We start from the raw sequence: 18,162 nt of genomic DNA on the forward strand, positions 1-18,162 counted from the left end.
GTGGTGACGTGTCTGTGCGTCTTTCTGTTTGAATAAGAAATGTTTCCTTTGAGAAATCAGTCGTGGTTTGTTTTCAGATGCAGTTAGTGAATCTGCTGGTGTGTGATTGGACAGTTTGTAATGTTCGATGGAAGAGGTGGAGCAGGTGATGGGATGTGAAGCGTCTGACTTCGTCCTCAGACGGTGATTTCATTGGCCAGGTGAACCACCAGCTGGTACTGTCACTGCACTGCAGGGTGGAAGTTGTGAGAAATTTTGGCACTTTGTGATGGTTGGTAAGATGCACATCATCTGATGAGGTCCTTCAGCTTCTTATAATCTTGTTTCAGTTTCTTAAACTTTTCCTGGAGGTGTTTCTGTGTCCTGCTTTCCGCCTGGCAGCTTGTTGGCTTCCAGACTCTTCCTGCTGATGGCTCCACGTCGCTCATGGTTGATGCTCTGAGAAAATCCTGGATCCTGCTGTCTGCCACCTTCTCATTAAAACAGAGGGAAGTTTGCAGAAGTAAACACAAACCTTTGCAGCTGCACACAGGCTCCTACATACGATGAAGACTGGAGAAGACGCTCATAAGGACATAATCTCACTCTTCCAACGTTGAGGACATTTTTTAACTTATTAATTTTGATCATACAGACAGGGTTAGAAGAGCGTCCTCCTGAAGGGATGTTTTAGCACCACATAGGAAACCGGTCAGACTGGGAACATGTGGAACAGTAACGATAATGCTGCACGTAACCATCAAAACTCCAAGCAGTTTTATTTTTTCTGTTTTTATGTAAACATCATGCAGACATGATGTTTTCAGCCTCAGCTGTCAGACGATGAGGCTAAAATGATGTCAAATGCAGCATGAAGAGCAACCAGAAGGAACTTTTCTTCCTACAGTTGATAAGATTATAAATTCTTTCTTTTTGTTTAACTTCAGTCTTTATCATCAGGCCTATAATTCTTTTACTGTGTTCTTTATTTCACTTGGTGCAAAGATCAGTAGATGGAGCAAAACGCTCCCCATACTCAGCACACACACACACACACACAGGAGAGTTCAGCAATAGACTGGTTTAGTCCCAGTTCACTCTGTGATTTGGTTTAAGTTACACGAATATGACTCAGTTAACCTCCTGTTAGTGTTGTGGTGCTAAAGAGTCGTGCACATGACGCTGGAGGGGTCTCTACATGGTATTCTCTCTAATCCTCTGAGGATGATTCTCAGGTGATGAAGGCGATGAAGATGGATCCAGCTGCACATCCAGCACCACTCAGCACACAGCTCGGTCTCTACACTCAGTCTTTAGGTGATTTCTCTCACTTTTCAGAGGATTATTGATCAACTTCTCCCTAAATAGTCCAGTCTATCAACGAACTGGATACACACTCTGACTGCATTAGTTTTGTTCCAGCAAACTTAGCTGTTGTCTGCAGATTGGCCCGTTTGGCCTGGTCTGTGCGGGCCACTGTGTGTGTGTGTGTGTGTGTGTGTGTGTGTCAGTGCATTGTGGTAATCTCCTGCAGCTTTGTCAGTCACCAACGCTGAATCAGATTATCAACTAGAACATGCAGAATTGGAAAACATCCAGGCAGAGCATTTAAATGAGAAAACATTTCTCCATTAACCTGAAAGTTCAATCGTTTCAGAGGCTTTTTCAGGAAATCTTTCACTCTAGAGAAGATGGTCATAAAATATGTAGGTTTAATCCTTGGTTTTCAGCACTAAGTGTGAGCATGGCCTAATTCAGGCCATGCTCACACACACACACACACACACACACACACACACACACACACTGTTAGATAGACCTACCTATGTGTGCATGTTTAAGCTGTACGCCACACCGAGCAGCATGTGATTATTGTTCTGGACATCACATGTGTTCAGAGTAAACACAGAGAAGTAGAACAAACAGAAAAATGCTTCTTAAATCAGAGTAAATCCTCTTTCTTTAGCGTGTAATCCTGCATTGTAGTGTGTGTGTGAGCATTTACAACTCATATCTGTGATGTAAGTGAGAGAGTTCACGACTGTGCATCTAAAATTAGAGTCCTGTGAGGAGATCTGGAAACGAAGCAGAACCTCTTCCGTAACGTCTGCACTCTCAGAGTTTAGTGGAACGGCACACGCAGGCATCCTGACTGAGGTGGAAAGGAACACATCTTGTGAGAAGATGCTCTAACTTCACCTTGTTGGCTTGCAGTTGGTTTGTACATGTAACCCTACAAAGCCTCCAAACAATGAGGCCATGACGCTGCTCTCAGGTGGCTGCAGAGTCCCGTAAAGCAGCTTTCGGCCCTGTTGCAGCAACACCCTCAGTGATTAAAAAGCTGCAGATGCAGCATCCCAGCTGCTAATAGAAACTGGGCATGAATGGGCTTGACTGGGAGCGTATGAATGAACAGGCTGGTCCCCTACCTTCACTTTTACAGCCGACATACATGCATCCATGTAGATATGAGCAGATGATGTAATCCTTTAGTTTCCACTGTGTTTCATGTTTTTCCCCCCTCTGTGTTGGGATTATGCCACTGTCCAATCAGATTTCAGACCAGATGTGAGATGATTGACAGGCTGGTTGGTGGGTGAAGCAGGCTTGCAGTGGATGGACTGGATGTCGGCTTATAAAAGCAGTCTGCAGGTTGGAACAGCTCGGCTTGCATTGGTTTGCAGATCCCGTCACTGACCGTCACCATCCAGGTAAGAGGCTGATGGGAGAAGACGTGAGCAGGACTCAACAGAAAGGATTGCTATGGTTGTGACCAAGGCGACTGCGTTTGGTTGCAACAAATCTGAGGATTATAGTCATTTAAACATCTGATGCACAGATGTCCGATTTTTGATCTTTACATTACTAATAGCTGCAGTTTATTCTCTGTCTTATCATTGCTCATTTATTCCATCGCAGTTTACTCTGCACAAGTCCTCGATAAAGATCTCCTCTCTCACCCGATTCATATGCTAAGCAGCTACAATGTGAAGCTAGCTTAACTTTCCATGACGGTGTGGGTGTTATTTGAGACCTGATGCTTCGACTGGATGTCAGACCGAGTCCAGAACCTCACTTCCAGTTTGAGCTGCTTTGTGTGCATCATGTGAAGCTTGGTCTCGTCATAAGTGGTCCAATTTCATGGCCACTTATCTGGTTTCGCGCTCACGAGGCAGATTAGCAAATCCGTTTAATCTCGTTCGGCAGATTGTCTTTGAGCTGATGAAGTGTGTGTTTAATGAGGATGGAGATGTGTGTGATTGTGTGAAAGTGTCATTATGTCCTGCGGATAACGTCTTCAGCGTGTTTTAAATCAGACATCCTGTTTGTCCTGCAGGTCAGTGTTTCCTCTGCATGGTGGACGTGGTGCCCGTGAAGAATGAGGATGGCGTGGTGATCATGTTCATCTTGAACTTCGAGGTCATGACTGAGGAAACACTCCAAGACCACAAACAGCAGCTGAACCACCGCCTGCCCACCTGGCTCGTCACAGGTAGCAGCATCACGTCACCAACACACGTTTCTCTTCTCTCTTCCAGCACCGAGGTGGATTTAAGGCTGAAGCCGAAGTAGGGTGGCACGCTTCTGGATAAAATGAGAATCAGGATTTTTTTGCTTAGAATTGAGATCACGATTTTTTTCCAATATAAATATTTATTGCACGTATTACCGGCACATGAACTTTGCAACAGCTGACACTGAACATAATACCAATAAATGTCTCTCTTGTCTTCTCTTACACACACAACCTTTGAATAATTTTAATAGGAACATTTTTTAACAATATTTTTTCTGTTTCGCCGGTCAGAGGACCAGACACTGGCGGCCTGGGGGTGCTTTATGATGGGGAGAGGCTCCCACCGCTCGTTCCTGACAGTAACAACTGAACAATATGTGCTTTCAAGTCAGTCGCCAAAACACCAGAAACGTCTCCAGTAATTCCAGTAAAAGTCGCTAGATTTGTCGCTGGTCGCTTTTAACAAAAAAGTCGCAGAGGGGGTTTGGAAAGTCACCAGATTTAGTGAGAAACTCGCCAAGTTTTTTCCTACCCGCCAGCATCTGCGTCATGTGGTATAAGGATCCGCTGTTGTCGTTTGTTGAGGGAGAAAGAGGGAACGCTTGTTTTTAAGCAGGTGATGTCCCAGTTTGTGGTTGTTTTTTTAATTGTCGTCATTTGAAAATGAGATCGTATCCAAGTATGAATTAAGATTGTGATTTTTTGTGCAGCTCTACGCCGAAGGTGTGGAGGGAGAGATTAGAAAGTTCTGATTGGTTCAAGTCTAGGAGGAGGAGGCTCGGGGGGGTTCAGGCTCAGGAGGAGACAACATGGAACCCTTCAGATGTTAGCTGGAACTAACCGGCTCTGACCTGCAGCTGACATGAAGAAAATGTCAAAGATGAACGAGGAAGGGGAGAAGGATGGATGGAGGGATAGTTAGACAAATGGAAGAGTGGGGAGGGAGGTACAAAAAAAAGTATGAATGAAAAATAGAGAGATGAATGGAAGGGAAGAGAGAATGGATGGACAAATGATGGAGCGAAGGGTGAACAGATGAGCTGGGAAAGAGAGGATAGATGGAAGAAAGAATGGATGGATGGGGAGAAGGAAAGAATGAATAATGGATGGAAAGATGAAAGGGAATGAAAGAAGGGATGAACAGAAGAGGGAAGGATGAATGGATGAAAGAAAGACGGAGGGATAGGTTAAAAGAGGGGAAAAGGAAGAATGAATGGTGGGATGAAGAGAGGAGGAGGAGGAGAAGAATGGGTGAGCAGAGGTGGGATGGAGGAAGGGGTGCAGGGAGGATGGAGGGAAGAAGGGATGACTGGGTGAGGGAGGGAAGGGGAGGAAGAATGGGGAGAGGAATGGACAAAGGAAGGATGGAAGATGAAAGAGGACAGGAACAGGGAGGGAGAGAGAAATGTGAGCGGTGAAGCAACGATCAGCAAGCGGCTTTTCAGAGGCGTGGGGGGCGTGGTCTGATACTATGGGAGTGGTATCTTGCATGGGGCGTGGCCTATTATTATAGGCGTGGTTTCTGACTGGGGCGTGGTAGCTTACTGGAGGCGTGGTATTGTGCTGGGGGCGTGGTCTCTTGCTGGGGGCGTGGTCTTTTACTGCGGGCGTGGTTCTGTGGTGGGAGCCTGACCTGATCCTGAACCCAGCAGGTAGACTCCAGTTCTAGATGGGACCATAAGGTCACCTGGATGTGGGGGCGAGGACAGGTGGTCCATCTTGGACTTCAGAGTTCAGCAGAAAGCTTTGGGAGTCAAACCGGAGGAGCAGGGAGAAGCCAGAGGAGCAGAACCTGAACTGGGACACCAACAGTTGGACATGGACTGTCTCTCCTGGTCATTTCACTGCTTTATCACTTTGTGGCTTAAATCCAAATCTAATCAGCCAACTGTCCCAGATTTCAGGCTGCATTATGAAGCTGATCCACTCCAAATCTCCCCCCCGCCTGCACGACCAAGTCTGGCGTCTCATCGTAGTCCCGCTACGGTTTACAGTAGTCCAGGAAACACCCTGCAGGTCAGCGGTCTTATTCTCCACCCTCCTTCTCCTCAGGTCGTCCACGAGGCTTCAAACTGCGTCTCCCCCCACTGCGCTCCCTGTCCAACAGCAAGGCATCGCTGGACGACGCGGAGGCCGGCCAGATCCCCACCGCCACGCCTCTGCCGCTGCATCCAGACCACCGCAGCCACGAGGCTCTGGGCCTGGGGGAGTTCCTGCCCCTGCCCCGCTTACCAGCAGACCACCAGGAGCAGCTGGGTGGAAGCAGGTACATGTCTTTTAGTGGGAACTGATGTTTGCTTCAACACACAACCAACCGTTCTGCTCCGTTTTCTAGGTTGGCTCTTCAGAGCTGGCCAGAAGACCGCCAGGAGGACCAGCATACCTTACTGTGCTCCGAGCCTCCCGTGCGCCCCCCATTGCTTCCTCCCCACCTCATCGGTCCTCTCAACCAGCCGTCCCCCTGCGTGGCGCCCCACCATCGCCTCAGCCTCAACCCGGAAGGCTCGGGCTCCAACTGCTCCCTGTCTCACAGCCGCTCCAGAGAAAGCTTCCACAGCATGCGTCGCGCCTCCTCCGTAGACGAGATCGAGGCCATGAGGCCCGACTGGGACCGGAAGAACCGGAGATCCAGTATCCGTCCGGCCAGCAGCAGCACCGGTGAGAAGGAGGAGGTGCCGTGAAGGAGCATCTTTCTGCTCACCTGTTTGTCTCCATGCTGAGTGTGTGTGTGTGTGTGTTTACAGGTGCAGTCAACAGCAAGTCAAACATGCTGAACTCCACGTCCGACTCCGACCTGATGCGGTACCGCACCATCTCGAAAATCCCTCAGATCACACTCAACTTTGTGGATTTCAAGCCCGACCCCCTAATCGCTCTCCCCACTGGGGAGATGGACATCATCGCTCCCTGCAAGCTCATTGATCGGACACACAACGTCACGGAGAAGGTCACGCAGGTAGGACGCTGTGCTGGCAACTTCTGAGCTGTTTGTGTTGGACTGAACCGTTCATCCTGCTGCGGTTCAGGTTGGAGGTCAGATGGTTGTCTGGACGAGACATGGCTCTACACACTCCGTGAACAAAGGGTTGCTCTTCATCAGTAACACAAGAATGTTTTCTTGTAAATTTGTTTAACTTCTTATAAATCTGATTTCTTTGGGTCTGAAATGGATTGTTAAGGATGAAAAACTTGTTGTGGACCAGATATTTTACTGGACGACTTTTTCTGAATTTCTGCCTGCAGCCTGGGAGGGTAGACATGTGCCAGTCTATGGAAGGTAGACTGGGTACATAAACATCCGTCGTGTGCTGCCAGCAGACCCGTTAATGAGCGGCTCTACATTATATCCATTTCTTGGTGTGAAGAAGCAGGTGATGTCAGGTTGATTCACGTTTTAATCAGACATCAGCCGACTTCTCAGGTGTAAACTTCCATTCCTCCTTGTCATGTTTTCATGGTGTGGGGTTGCTGAAGTCTGTCCCAGCAGCTCCTTGGTATAAACAAGTCCGTCGCAGGGCAACACAGAGACAAACAACCACCAACGCTCACTCCTACAGAGGATCCAGACCAGTTTTACCAGTTGGGATTATGGGCAGGTTGTTGCCATGTTGTTGGCAGGTTGTTGCCATGTTGTTGCATTGTTGTTGCCATGTTGTTGGCAGGTTGCTGCCATGTTGTTGGCAGGTTGTTGGTAACAACAAGGTAACAACATGTCAACAACCTGCCAACAACATGCCAACAACCTGCCAACAACAAGGCAACAACATGCCAACAACAAGGCAACAACATGCCAACAACAAGGCAACAACATGGCAACAAAAAGGCAACAAAATGCCAGCAACATGGCAACAACCAGCCAACAACAAGGCAACAACATGCCAACAACAAGGCAACAACATGCCAACAACAAGGCAACAACATGCCAACAACAAGGCAACAACATGGCAACAAAAAGGCAACAACATGCCAGCAACATGGCAACAACCAGCCAACAACATGGCAACAGCATGGCAACAACCTGTTGTTGTCTTGTTGCCAACAATATGGCAACAACAAGGCAAAAACATGCCTTGTTGTTGCCATGTTGTTGGCAGGTTGTTGGCATGTTGTTGCCTTGTTGTTGGCATGTTGTTGCCTTGTTGTTGGCATGTTGTTGCCTTGTTATTGGCAGGTTGTTGCCATGTTGTTGGCAGGTTGTTGGCATGTTGTTGGCAGGTTGTTGACATGTTGTTACCTTGTTGTTACCATGTTATTGCCTTGTTGTTGCCATATTGTTGGCATGTTGTTGCCTTGTTGTTGGCAGGTTGTTGACATGTTGTTGCCTTGTTGTTGGCAGGTTGTTGACATGTTGTTGCCTTGTTGTTGGCAGGTTGTTGACATGTTGTTGCCTTGTTGTTGGCAGGTTGTTGCCATGTTATTGGCAGGTTGTTGCCATGTTGTTGGCAGGTTGTTGACATGTTGTTGCCTTGTTGTTGGCAGGTTGTTGACATGTTGTTGCCTTGTTGTTGGCAGGTTGTTGACATGTTGTTGCCTTGTTGTTGGCAGGTTGTTGACATGTTGTTGCCTTGTTGTTGGCAGGTTGTTGACATGTTGTTGCCTTGTTGTTGGCAGGTTGTTGACATGTTGTTGCCTTGTTGTTGGCAGGTTGTTGCCATGTTATTGGCATGTTGTTGCCTTGTTGTTGGCAGGTTGTTGACATGTTGTTGCCTTGTTGTTGGCAGGTTGTTGACATGTTGTTGCCTTGTTGTTGGCAGGTTGTTGACATGTTGTTGCCTTGTTGTTGGCAGGTTGTTGCCATGTTATTGGCAGGTTGTTGCCATGTTGTTGGCAGGTTGTCGCCTTATTGTTGCCGTGTTGTTGGCAGGTTGTTGCCATGTTGTTGGCATTTTGTCGCCATTTTGTTGCCATGTTGTTGGCAGGTTGTTGCCTTTTTGTTTGCAGGTTGTTGCCATGTTGTTGCAATATTGTTGGCAAGTTGTTGTCTTGTTGTTGCCATGTTGTTGCCTTTCTGTTGACAGATTATTGCCTTGTTGTTGGCAGGTTGTTGCCATGTTGTTATCTTGTTGTTGCCATGTTGTTGCCTAGTTGTTGGCAGGTTATTGCCTTGTTTTTACCATGTTGTTGCCTTGCTGTTGGCAAGTTTTGCCATGTTGTTGGCAGGTTTTTGGCATGTTGTCGCCATGTTGTTGGCAGGTTGTTGCCTTGTTATTGGCAGGTTGTTGCCATGTTGTTGGTATGTTGTTGCCTTGTTTTTGGCATGTTATTGCCATGATGTTGCCTTGTTGTTGCCATGTTGTTGTCAGGTAGTCACCTTGTTGTTGCCGTGTTGTTGGCAGGTTGTTGCCATGTTGTTGGCAGGTTGTTGCCTTGTTGTTTGCAGGTTGTTGCCAAGTTGTTGCAATGTTGTCGGCAGGTTGTTGACTTGTTGTTGCCATGTTGTTGCCTTGCTGTTGACATGTTATTGCCTTGTTGTTGGCAGGTTGTTTCCATGTTGTTGGCAGGTTGTTGCCATGTTGTTGTCAGGTTGTCGCCTTGTTGTTGCCGTGTTGTTGGCAGGTTGTTGCCATGTTGTTGGCATTTTGTCGCCATTTTGTTGCCATGTTGTTGGCAGGTTGTTGCCTTGTTGTTTGCAGGTTGTTGCCATGTTGTTGCCTTTCTGTTGACAGGTTATTTCCTTTCTGTTGCCGTGTTGTTGGCAGGATGTTGCCATGTTGTTGCCATGTTGTTGGCATGTTGTTGCCTTGTTTTTACCATGTTGTTACCTTGCTGTTGACAAGTTATTGCCTTGTTGTTGGCAGGTTGTTGACATGTTGTTGGCAAGTTGTTGACATGTTGTTGGCAAGTTGTTGACATGTTGTTGCCATGTTGTTGGCAAGTTGTTGACATGTTGTTGCCATGTTGTTGAGATGTTATTGAGTTGTTGTTGGCAGTTTGTTGCCTTGCTGTTGCCATGTTAGCTTTTTTTTGTCCTGTTTCCCCACCCAGCCAACACAGACCATGCTGGTGGGAATCTTTATTTTCATCCAACTTTCTGCAACATTTTCTTTTTCACTTTATCCATTCATTCATTCATCACCCTAACCACTTAGTCTGATGAAGGGTCACGGTGAAGCTGGAACCTATCCCAGCAGTCTTTTGGCTAATGGCAGGAGACACCCTGGAAAGCTCGCCAGTCCATCGCAGGGCCACATGTATTTCTCTTTATTGTTTTTATGTTGTTTGCTTGGATATTGGAAGATATGAAAGGCTTTGATGGATGGATTTAAAGTTCTGCAGTGGCAGCTTTTTCTGGAAATATCTATTATAACTCTTCTACATTTTACACCATTTCACACCCTCATGAACTCACACACACAAAGCCGCAGTGTGTTTTTAAGTGTGTAAACGTCCAGTGGTTAGGCCTCAGGCTGGACATCAGGCTGGACATCTGGGTGGTGCACGCACTCCAGCGCCGCTCTCAGCACCTGTGTAGATGTGGATGTAAGACCTGCCTGGAGAAGCATGTAGGAGGTCAGCACTCCCGCTGCTGCTGCAGCTCAGGATGCTCACTTTGCATCACATTCATCTTCATTTTACTTCTTTTTTAACAAGGTCTCATCTACAACCAACCCACTGGTTTCTAATGGCTTTTAGTAGTAATCCCTATGTGGACACTCTTTAATGGGCTGGGATGCGTCACAGAAGAGAAATAATCTAAAGAAACCTTTTTATTTCATGCTTGGGCAGAAGGTTGTTTTCACCCCATGCTCATGTTTGAAAGAACAAATATCAGAAAAAAGATTAGTTTAAGCTCTCTGCTTGCTGGAATGATCCATTCATTTCCCTCCCAGAGAAACTGGAACATCAACAGAAAATAATCCAGGTTTCATGATGAAACGCTGAACGCAGTCATGTGAGCTGCAGCCTGCAAGGTTAACACGGCCTTCAGTGTGTGTATGCATACATGTACGTTGAGTGGTGCTGCGTACTGTAGTTGTGTTACGGTGCAGATGGGTGAAACATCACCAGCTGTGTCTCCAAATGCTCGCCTATTTATAGCAGCCTAATAAGAAGAATGAAAGTTGCATAAATGAAAGCACACATGTGACATTTCACTGTTTTCTGAAGTGGAAAGGAAACTAAATGATAAGCCCAGAATGAAATGTTCGGAGCAGATCTCAGCTGAAGACAGTAAGCTCCGTGGCTGAGTATCATCTGTCAGCATGGCCATGACGTCTCAACCTGCCTGCAGTACCACCGCTGGCCTGAAGAGGGCACCACCTCCTCAGACACAGCGCTGACGGGCCTCGACCCCTCAGACATGCACTGAAGAAGATGATGAAGAGCAAACAGGGCTGAATAATTGACATGATCCATGAAACATCTGACAGAGCAGGAGCACGTGCAGGAATGACTCCTGGCGCTGTCCTCCTTCTCCTCCATCTGAACATGGTGGACTTCCCTCCTTCGTTACAGGCTGCACGCGCTCAGTCTGGCTCATAAGTGCTGACTTATGTTGCTGCGCTGGGAGTGAAATACAGGAATGTACATGAAGCAGCTGCTTTGAAATGTGATTGTTTATTCATAGAAGGCACTACGCCGCTTGTTCTTCCTGCCGGAGCAACCGCAGACTTTTCCTCGCCGTTTAGCTTCTGCGTGAGTGTTTGTCTGGACCTGACTGACCCACTGGGATGCAGCAGGTGGATAAGTCTGAGGATGATGCTCTGAAAAATACACAACTGTGGTCATGTTCTCCAGGAGAAGGTTGTTTTGCTCTTGTCACCGCGCTCATTCAGTATTCCTGCTGCCATGTGAACGCCCACACACACCAGAGTAAACTCCCTTACAGCACCCTGACTCCCTCATGCTAAGAGTTAGTCTTTCTTCAGGCAGTCTGTGGCGTTGGGCTGATCCAGTGGAGCAGCGGACGGGAGCAGCAACATGGTAGGAACGTCTTCCCAGATCTGATGGGTCAAGCAGGATGCGTTTCTACATCCAGCTTTATGTTTCTTATTGTAGAGCAGGTTGAGCTCTAATCTATCTGCACACATCTATCTGCACACATCTATCTGCACACATCTATCTGCACCATTACTCCATACGTGGAGTCAGTACCAGCGTAACAAGAGCAGATGTAGACGTGTGTCCCAGCTGGACAACCAGTTGAGTGTGACGGAGCTCAGCGGGACGTCTCTGCAGTTGCTGTGTTAACAAGGCTTTGCATGACGGAGGTTTGAATCCTTTCTCTGCACATGTTAGCTGTGTGAAAGACACCCTGATGCACATGACAAATGAATGTGTTCCTGAACTCTTTTAAGCTCTGAGAGCCTCCATGCAGCATGATGAGGCTTCCTCTGGACCACGCGGACATGAACTGGTAATGTTTGCTTTGGTAGGGGCTGATTGGTCAGAATATGGCAAATTCAGTCACTGGTAACCAGCCAATCACATGTCAGCATATAGTCATGGAGACGTGATGAAGATCAGACTGAGCTTCAGGATGAAGATATACGTGACTCTGAACGTGGCGTGTTGTTGGTTTGCTGGAATATTTCCACACACAAGCATCTCTGGTGTTTCCAGAGAAGAGAAAACATCTAGCAGCAGTTGGATGGTTGATGTCAGAGGTCAGAGGTCACACCGGGTTCCCTCCTATTCTATTCTATTCTATTCTATTCTATTCTATTCTACAGTCATTTAGCAGATGCTTTTATCCAAAGTGACTTCCATATGAGTGAGAACAACACAAGCATGAAATCAAACAGTAGAGGACATGGTAGGAAGGTGCTGGTGGACTGTCCAGTTGGACGCAGATCCTTGCATGAAGTGCTACAGACTTTTTTTTTTTTTTGGTTTGTTTTGGGTGTTTTTTTTGTTTTTTTTGTTTCCTCCCTTCCCACCACATAATATCATCTATATTATAATACAAAGAATTAATACCATAAAGTTTGTTGCAAGGAACTGGGCTAAGTTCTCCAACTTTCCAATAAATACAGCTATACTAAGTGTTGAAGTTCTCCTTGAAGAGCTGAGTCTTCAGCTGGGTCTTAAAAGTAGACAGGGACTCTGCAGAGCGGACAGAGTTTGGGAGATCATTCCACCATCGTGGAACAACAGAGGAAAAGAGTCTGGCTGGTGATTTAGTCCCACGTTGTGGTGGTAACACGAGGCGTCTTTCACTGGTGGAACGTAGCTGTGGAGAGGGAGTGTAGGCCTGGATTAGGGAGTGAAGGTAGACGGGAGACGTTTGAGTTATTGTTTTGTAAACCAGAAGCAAAGCTTTAAATTTGATGTGTTCTGCGACCGGAAGCCAGGGAAGAGCGATTGGCAGCAGAGTGATATGAGCTTTTTTGGGTTGGTTGAAGACCAAACGTGCTGCGGCGTTCTGGATCATCTGCAGAGGTTTAACCAGCATGCAGGCAGACCTGCCAGTAGGGAACTGCAGTAACGATGTGTGAGATGACCAGAGCCTGAACCAGAAGCTGAGTCATATGTTCTGTCAGGTACGTCTGATTCTCTTGATGTTGTAGAGAGCATATCGGCAGGTACGGGCAACCGAGGCAACATGGACCTAAAAGGTCAACTGGTCATCCACCATGACCCTCCTGTCAGTAAGAACAGGAAACTGAGGCTACAATTCAGACTCACCAGAACTGGACAATAGAAGATGGAGAAACGTTGCTGGTCTGATGAGTCTCCAGTTCAGCTCCACATTCACATGGTAGGATCAGAATCTGCTGGAAACATCATGACAACATGGATCCATGGAGCCTCTAACAACCTTTCTAATGACCTGTGGTGTGTTCCTGAGCTGGATCACAGAAGCGTGCTGCTTCCATCACATCCCTGCTCTGCCGTTTATCTGGAACGTTTTCAGTCATTTGTTCTCCGTACCTGACAGCCTGCAGGACTTTCTCTGGAAGATGCTTTTCACCACAACGTCTCCTTATAAATTCAGAAACTCCTTATAATCGGACTTAAAGCCTTTTGTTAGCTGGTTAAAGGTAAGCGGTAGCTCCTTTCCTTACATACATCAGGTCATGAGTATGCATGAGCTCTCTGAGAAGTGTATGATGTGAGTGAGTCAAACACAGGTATTTTTAGCAGTGCCACATGTTTTTAGCTGAGTGCCGGTGGGCCTCGGCTCTGATGTGACGCTGCAGTTGTTTGGTAAGAGGCACCTCTGGCTCTGTCCATTAAATAGGACACAGATTAGTAGAGATGAGTGGTCTCTGCAGTAGAACTGAGGAGCGCAACACCTGGAGGACATGCTGTGTCCAGCCCTGCGTGGCCTCACAAGCATCTGCTCCTCTTCATCTCTCAGGCTTCAGTCCGCGTGGTCGTCATTATGACTCTCCCACCAATCAGATGCAGAACTAAAACCAGCTCCGTGTGTGTCTGCTGCTGATCTGTGCAGTGCTGCGTCCTGCAAGCTGGACTTGATCAGGCTGAAACCTCTTGTCTGCACATCAGATAAATACCCCCCCCCCATAAAGAGGAGTGAAGCATCGTAATGAACCAGACTTTCATGTAATCTCTTACTTTCATGAAGATTTGTCTGGACTTCAGTGTCTTTCATCCTTTTAACTTATGAACAGGCTCTTTCCCTTTTCTGTCACTCTTCTGTTTTATTATTGGTTTAAAGGCTGAAAACACCTGAATGTATTTACAGTAATCTAAAAATAAGATAAACTGGGAAAAAAGGACAAAAAAAGAAAATAAAACACAATTAAATAATAAATAAAGAAGTAAATAAAGATAATACAATAAATTATTAATAAATATACAAATAAATGCATAAATAAGACTAAATAAAACCAAACAATGAATACATAATAAATAAAAAAGTAAATATTAGCTTGATAAAAAGAAGTAAATTAAACAAACAGTAAAAATACCTTGTAGTAAATTTTCCATAAAAGGTGTGAAAAGTTTCACATCCGAACTGAAGTAAATAGAGGAAAAAATGAGCAAAAGAAAAGGATTGGAACAGAATAAGATGCAAATATACATGAAATAAAATAGAAATAAATGATCAAATGTTTTTGTCTGATCATTTGACTGCGACTGGAGGAAACTGATGATAATTTCATTGTTTTATTTAAAGGGACTGATTATCTTGAGGTGTAGTTTATGGCTCTTCCCGCTCTGCATGGCTGAATGAAGGCTGCAGCGTTTCCACACATCTGCACACAGTCTGAGACCTCATCTACTCCAATGTCAGTTTCTTATTAAACAGTTTAGTTTAGTTAAAGTTTCTGGTAATTCATTTGGATTACCAGACCAAGTTTTTCATTCATTCAGACATTTTCATGATATTTTCTGCGGTTTTATCCAAGATAATCCATTTCCTCTGTTTCATATTTATGTTATTTATAAACCAACAGATGATAGTCTGTGAAGTTATGCCAGTCGTTTGTTTAAACTGGCCCTTTCCTTCACCGTCTGGATGCCGTGTTGGTGTGATAATGTCTTTATTGATACGTGTGCATGTCCCGTAGCGCCTCTGTCAGTTAAATGAACTGGAATAAAGTGGGGTCTGGATGCCTCAACCTGCAGGACTGTAATTTAGCTGCCCGCTCAGTGGCTCTGTCACAATACCTCACATTGATAGAGTACTTCCTTCATGTGAGTTCAATGGCCTGCAAAGGAGCAAAGAAGCATGTTGTGTCTGTTTTAAATCAATCTGTATCTCAGGAAGACTCTTCCAGCTCTGTGGGAGGTCGTGGTCGTTTGTCAGCTGACATGCGCGGTGGAGGCCTTGTAGGGATCATTTTCAGTCATGTTCTCCTCAAACTCCACTAGAACCCCGAAGCACCATCACTTATATAATCAGCTGTTTCTCAGCAGTGTGTAACTGTGATGGTCATGTGACCCTCCAGCTGGTCTACAGAGGTTTTTCAGCGTTTCTATCCGTCCAGGAGGTTTACAATCCAGACACAACATGTAGTGTTTATTCAGAGACTCTAGATGGGAAATCCACCATTATTTATCACATCTTCTTCACCATCACCACCATGTTGCTAAGAGACCTCTATTTCCACCTGGACATGATGATGAAGACACTTTCCACCAATCAGAGAGCTTAAACTGATGGTAACGTCCAATCAGGAGCAGCCAAAGATCAACAAGTGACGAGAAAAGCAGAAAAATGAGAAGAGGCTTGGTCACTGTTGATCTATGTGTTGTTTTAAAAAACTACTGTTTTCTTCTACTGGCTGCCCTTTATGAAGCTTTATCTGTTCATACATCACATCTGCATGGAAACATCACGTCTGCATGGAAACATCACGTCTGCATAGAAACATCACGTCTGCATAGAAACATCACGTCTGCATAGAAACATCACGTCTGCATAGAAACATCAGGTCTGCATAGAAACATCACGTCTGCATGGAAACATCAGGTCTGCATAGAAACATCATGTCTGCATGGAAACATCAGGTCTGCATGGAAACGTCAGGTCTGCATGGAAACGTCACATCTGTGTGGAAACATCACTTCTGCATGGAAACATCATGTCTGCATGGAAACAATAGTCTGCATGGAAACATCACATCTGCATAGAAACATCACGTCTGCATGGAAACATCACGTCTGCATGGAAATATCACGTCTGCATGGAAACATCACATCTGCATAGAAACGTCACGTCTGCATGGAAACATCACATCTGCATAGAAACATCACGTCTGCATGGAAACATCACATCTGCATGGGAACGTCACGTCTGCATGGAAACATCACATCTGCATGGGAACGTCACGTCTGCATGGAAACATCACATCTGCATAGAAACATCACGTCTGCATGGAAACATCACGTCTGCATGGAAACATCATGTCTGCATGGAAACGTCATGTCTGCATGGAAACATCACATCTGCATGGGAACGTCACGTCTGCATGGAAACATCATGTCTGCATGGAAATATCACATCTGCATGGGAACGTCACGTCTGCATGGAAACGTCATGTCTGCACGGAAACATCACGTCTGCATGGAAACATCAGGTCTGCATGGAAACATCAGGTCTACATAGAAACATCACGTCTGCATGGAAACGTCATGTCTGCATGGAAACATCACGTCTGCATGGAAACATCACGTCTGCATGGAAACGTCACGTCTGCATGGAAACATCACATCTGCATAGAAACATCAGGTCTGCATGGGAACGTCACGTCTGCATGGAAACGTCATGTCTGCATGGAAACATCACGTCTGCATGGAAACATCATGTCTGCATGGAAACAATAGTCTGCATGGAAACGTCACATCTGCATGGAAACATCACGTCTGCATGGAAACATCACATCTGCATAGAAACATCACGTCTGCATGGAAACGTCACATCTGTGTGGAAACATCACTTCTGCATGGAAACATCATGTCTGCATGGAAACAATAGTCTGCATGGAAACATCACATCTGCATAGAAACATCAGGTCTGCATGGGAACGTCACGTCTGCATGGAAACGTCATGTCTGCATGGAAACATCACGTCTGCATGGAAACATCAGGTCTGCATGGAAACATCAGGTCTACATAGAAACATCATGTCTGCATGGAAACATCATGTCTGCATGGAAACGTCATGTCTGCATGGAAACGTCACGTCTGCATGGAAACGTCACGTCTGCATGGAAACGTCACGTCTGCATGGAAACGTCACGTCTGCATGGAAACGTCACGTCTGCATGGAAACGTCACGTCTGCATGGAAACGTCACATCTGCATGGAAACATCACGTCTGCATGGAAACGTCACGTCTGCATGGAAACGTCACGTCTGCATGGAAACGTCACGTCTGCATGGAAACGTCACGTCTGCATGGAAACGTCACTTCTGCATGGAAACATCACGTCTGCATGGAAACATCACATCTGCAGGCTGACTGGGGTTGAAGAAAGTATTTAGCTTAGTATTTACATTTAATACTTCTGCTTTTTATTTGTTCCTTTATGATTATTTAGGATGATGTTCCAGACATCTGATGTGAATAACTTTTCAGATGACACCACCAGAAGTGTTACTTCCTTGTTCTGTGTAATTAATTCATGCATCTTGGTGCTGCTGCAGGAGAAGTGACTTTGAAACAAATGTTCTCATTCTCCGGTAGATAATCCATATCAGACGGATCTATTCGATGCTCCCGCTGCCGTCCTAACAACATTACAGAGACATCGATTTGGCTGTTCGTAACGCTCTAGAAAACATTAGTAAAATCTAGTTTGTCTTCAAACCAAACCGCGATAGTGCTCATTATCAATCAGACCATCTCACGTTGGGTCATGTGTGTGTGTGTGTGTGTGTGTGTGTGTGTGTGTGTGTGTGTGTGTGTGTATGTGTGTGTGTGTGTTTATGTGTGTATGTGTATGTGAGACTAGAGAAGTGCATCTGAATGGCTCTAATTCACAGCCAGGCAGGAAAGCTGTTTTACCTCCATTGGCAGGCTACCTCTGTCTCTTTATCACTCACACACATTGACAAACACACACACATTGACAAACACACACTCATTGACAAACACACACTCATTGACAAACACACACACCAAAAGATAGGATCAACGGCAGACTGGGAGGCAGGTGGCGTCACAGTGGAAGTGTGAAGCAAAGTTCAGCCTGGAGAGACGGGGAGGGAGGCCAAGTTGCAGGAACTGGAAGGAAATACGTGAGGAACA

The 18,162-nt window shown here is 45.8% G+C and overlaps 1 protein-coding gene across 1 annotated transcript in view; it reads left to right on the forward strand.

The window, feature by feature from the left end:
* kcnh2b (potassium voltage-gated channel, subfamily H (eag-related), member 2b) overlaps positions 1–18,162 on the forward strand; it is a gene marked incomplete at both ends in the record, with an annotated part of 417,073 nt that overhangs the window by 252,591 nt on the left and 146,320 nt on the right. Inside the window, 4 exon segments of the mRNA XM_079259442.1 lie at positions 3,317–3,472; positions 5,549–5,762; positions 5,832–6,154; positions 6,241–6,452. Coding sequence (XP_079115568.1) covers positions 3,317–3,472; positions 5,549–5,762; positions 5,832–6,154; positions 6,241–6,452 — 905 coding nt within the window.

The sequence above is a fragment of the Telmatherina bonti genome (genome assembly GCF_933228915.1).
Source record: "Telmatherina bonti genome assembly, chromosome: 20".
Classification (NCBI taxonomy): Eukaryota; Metazoa; Chordata; class Actinopteri; order Atheriniformes; family Telmatherinidae; genus Telmatherina; species Telmatherina bonti.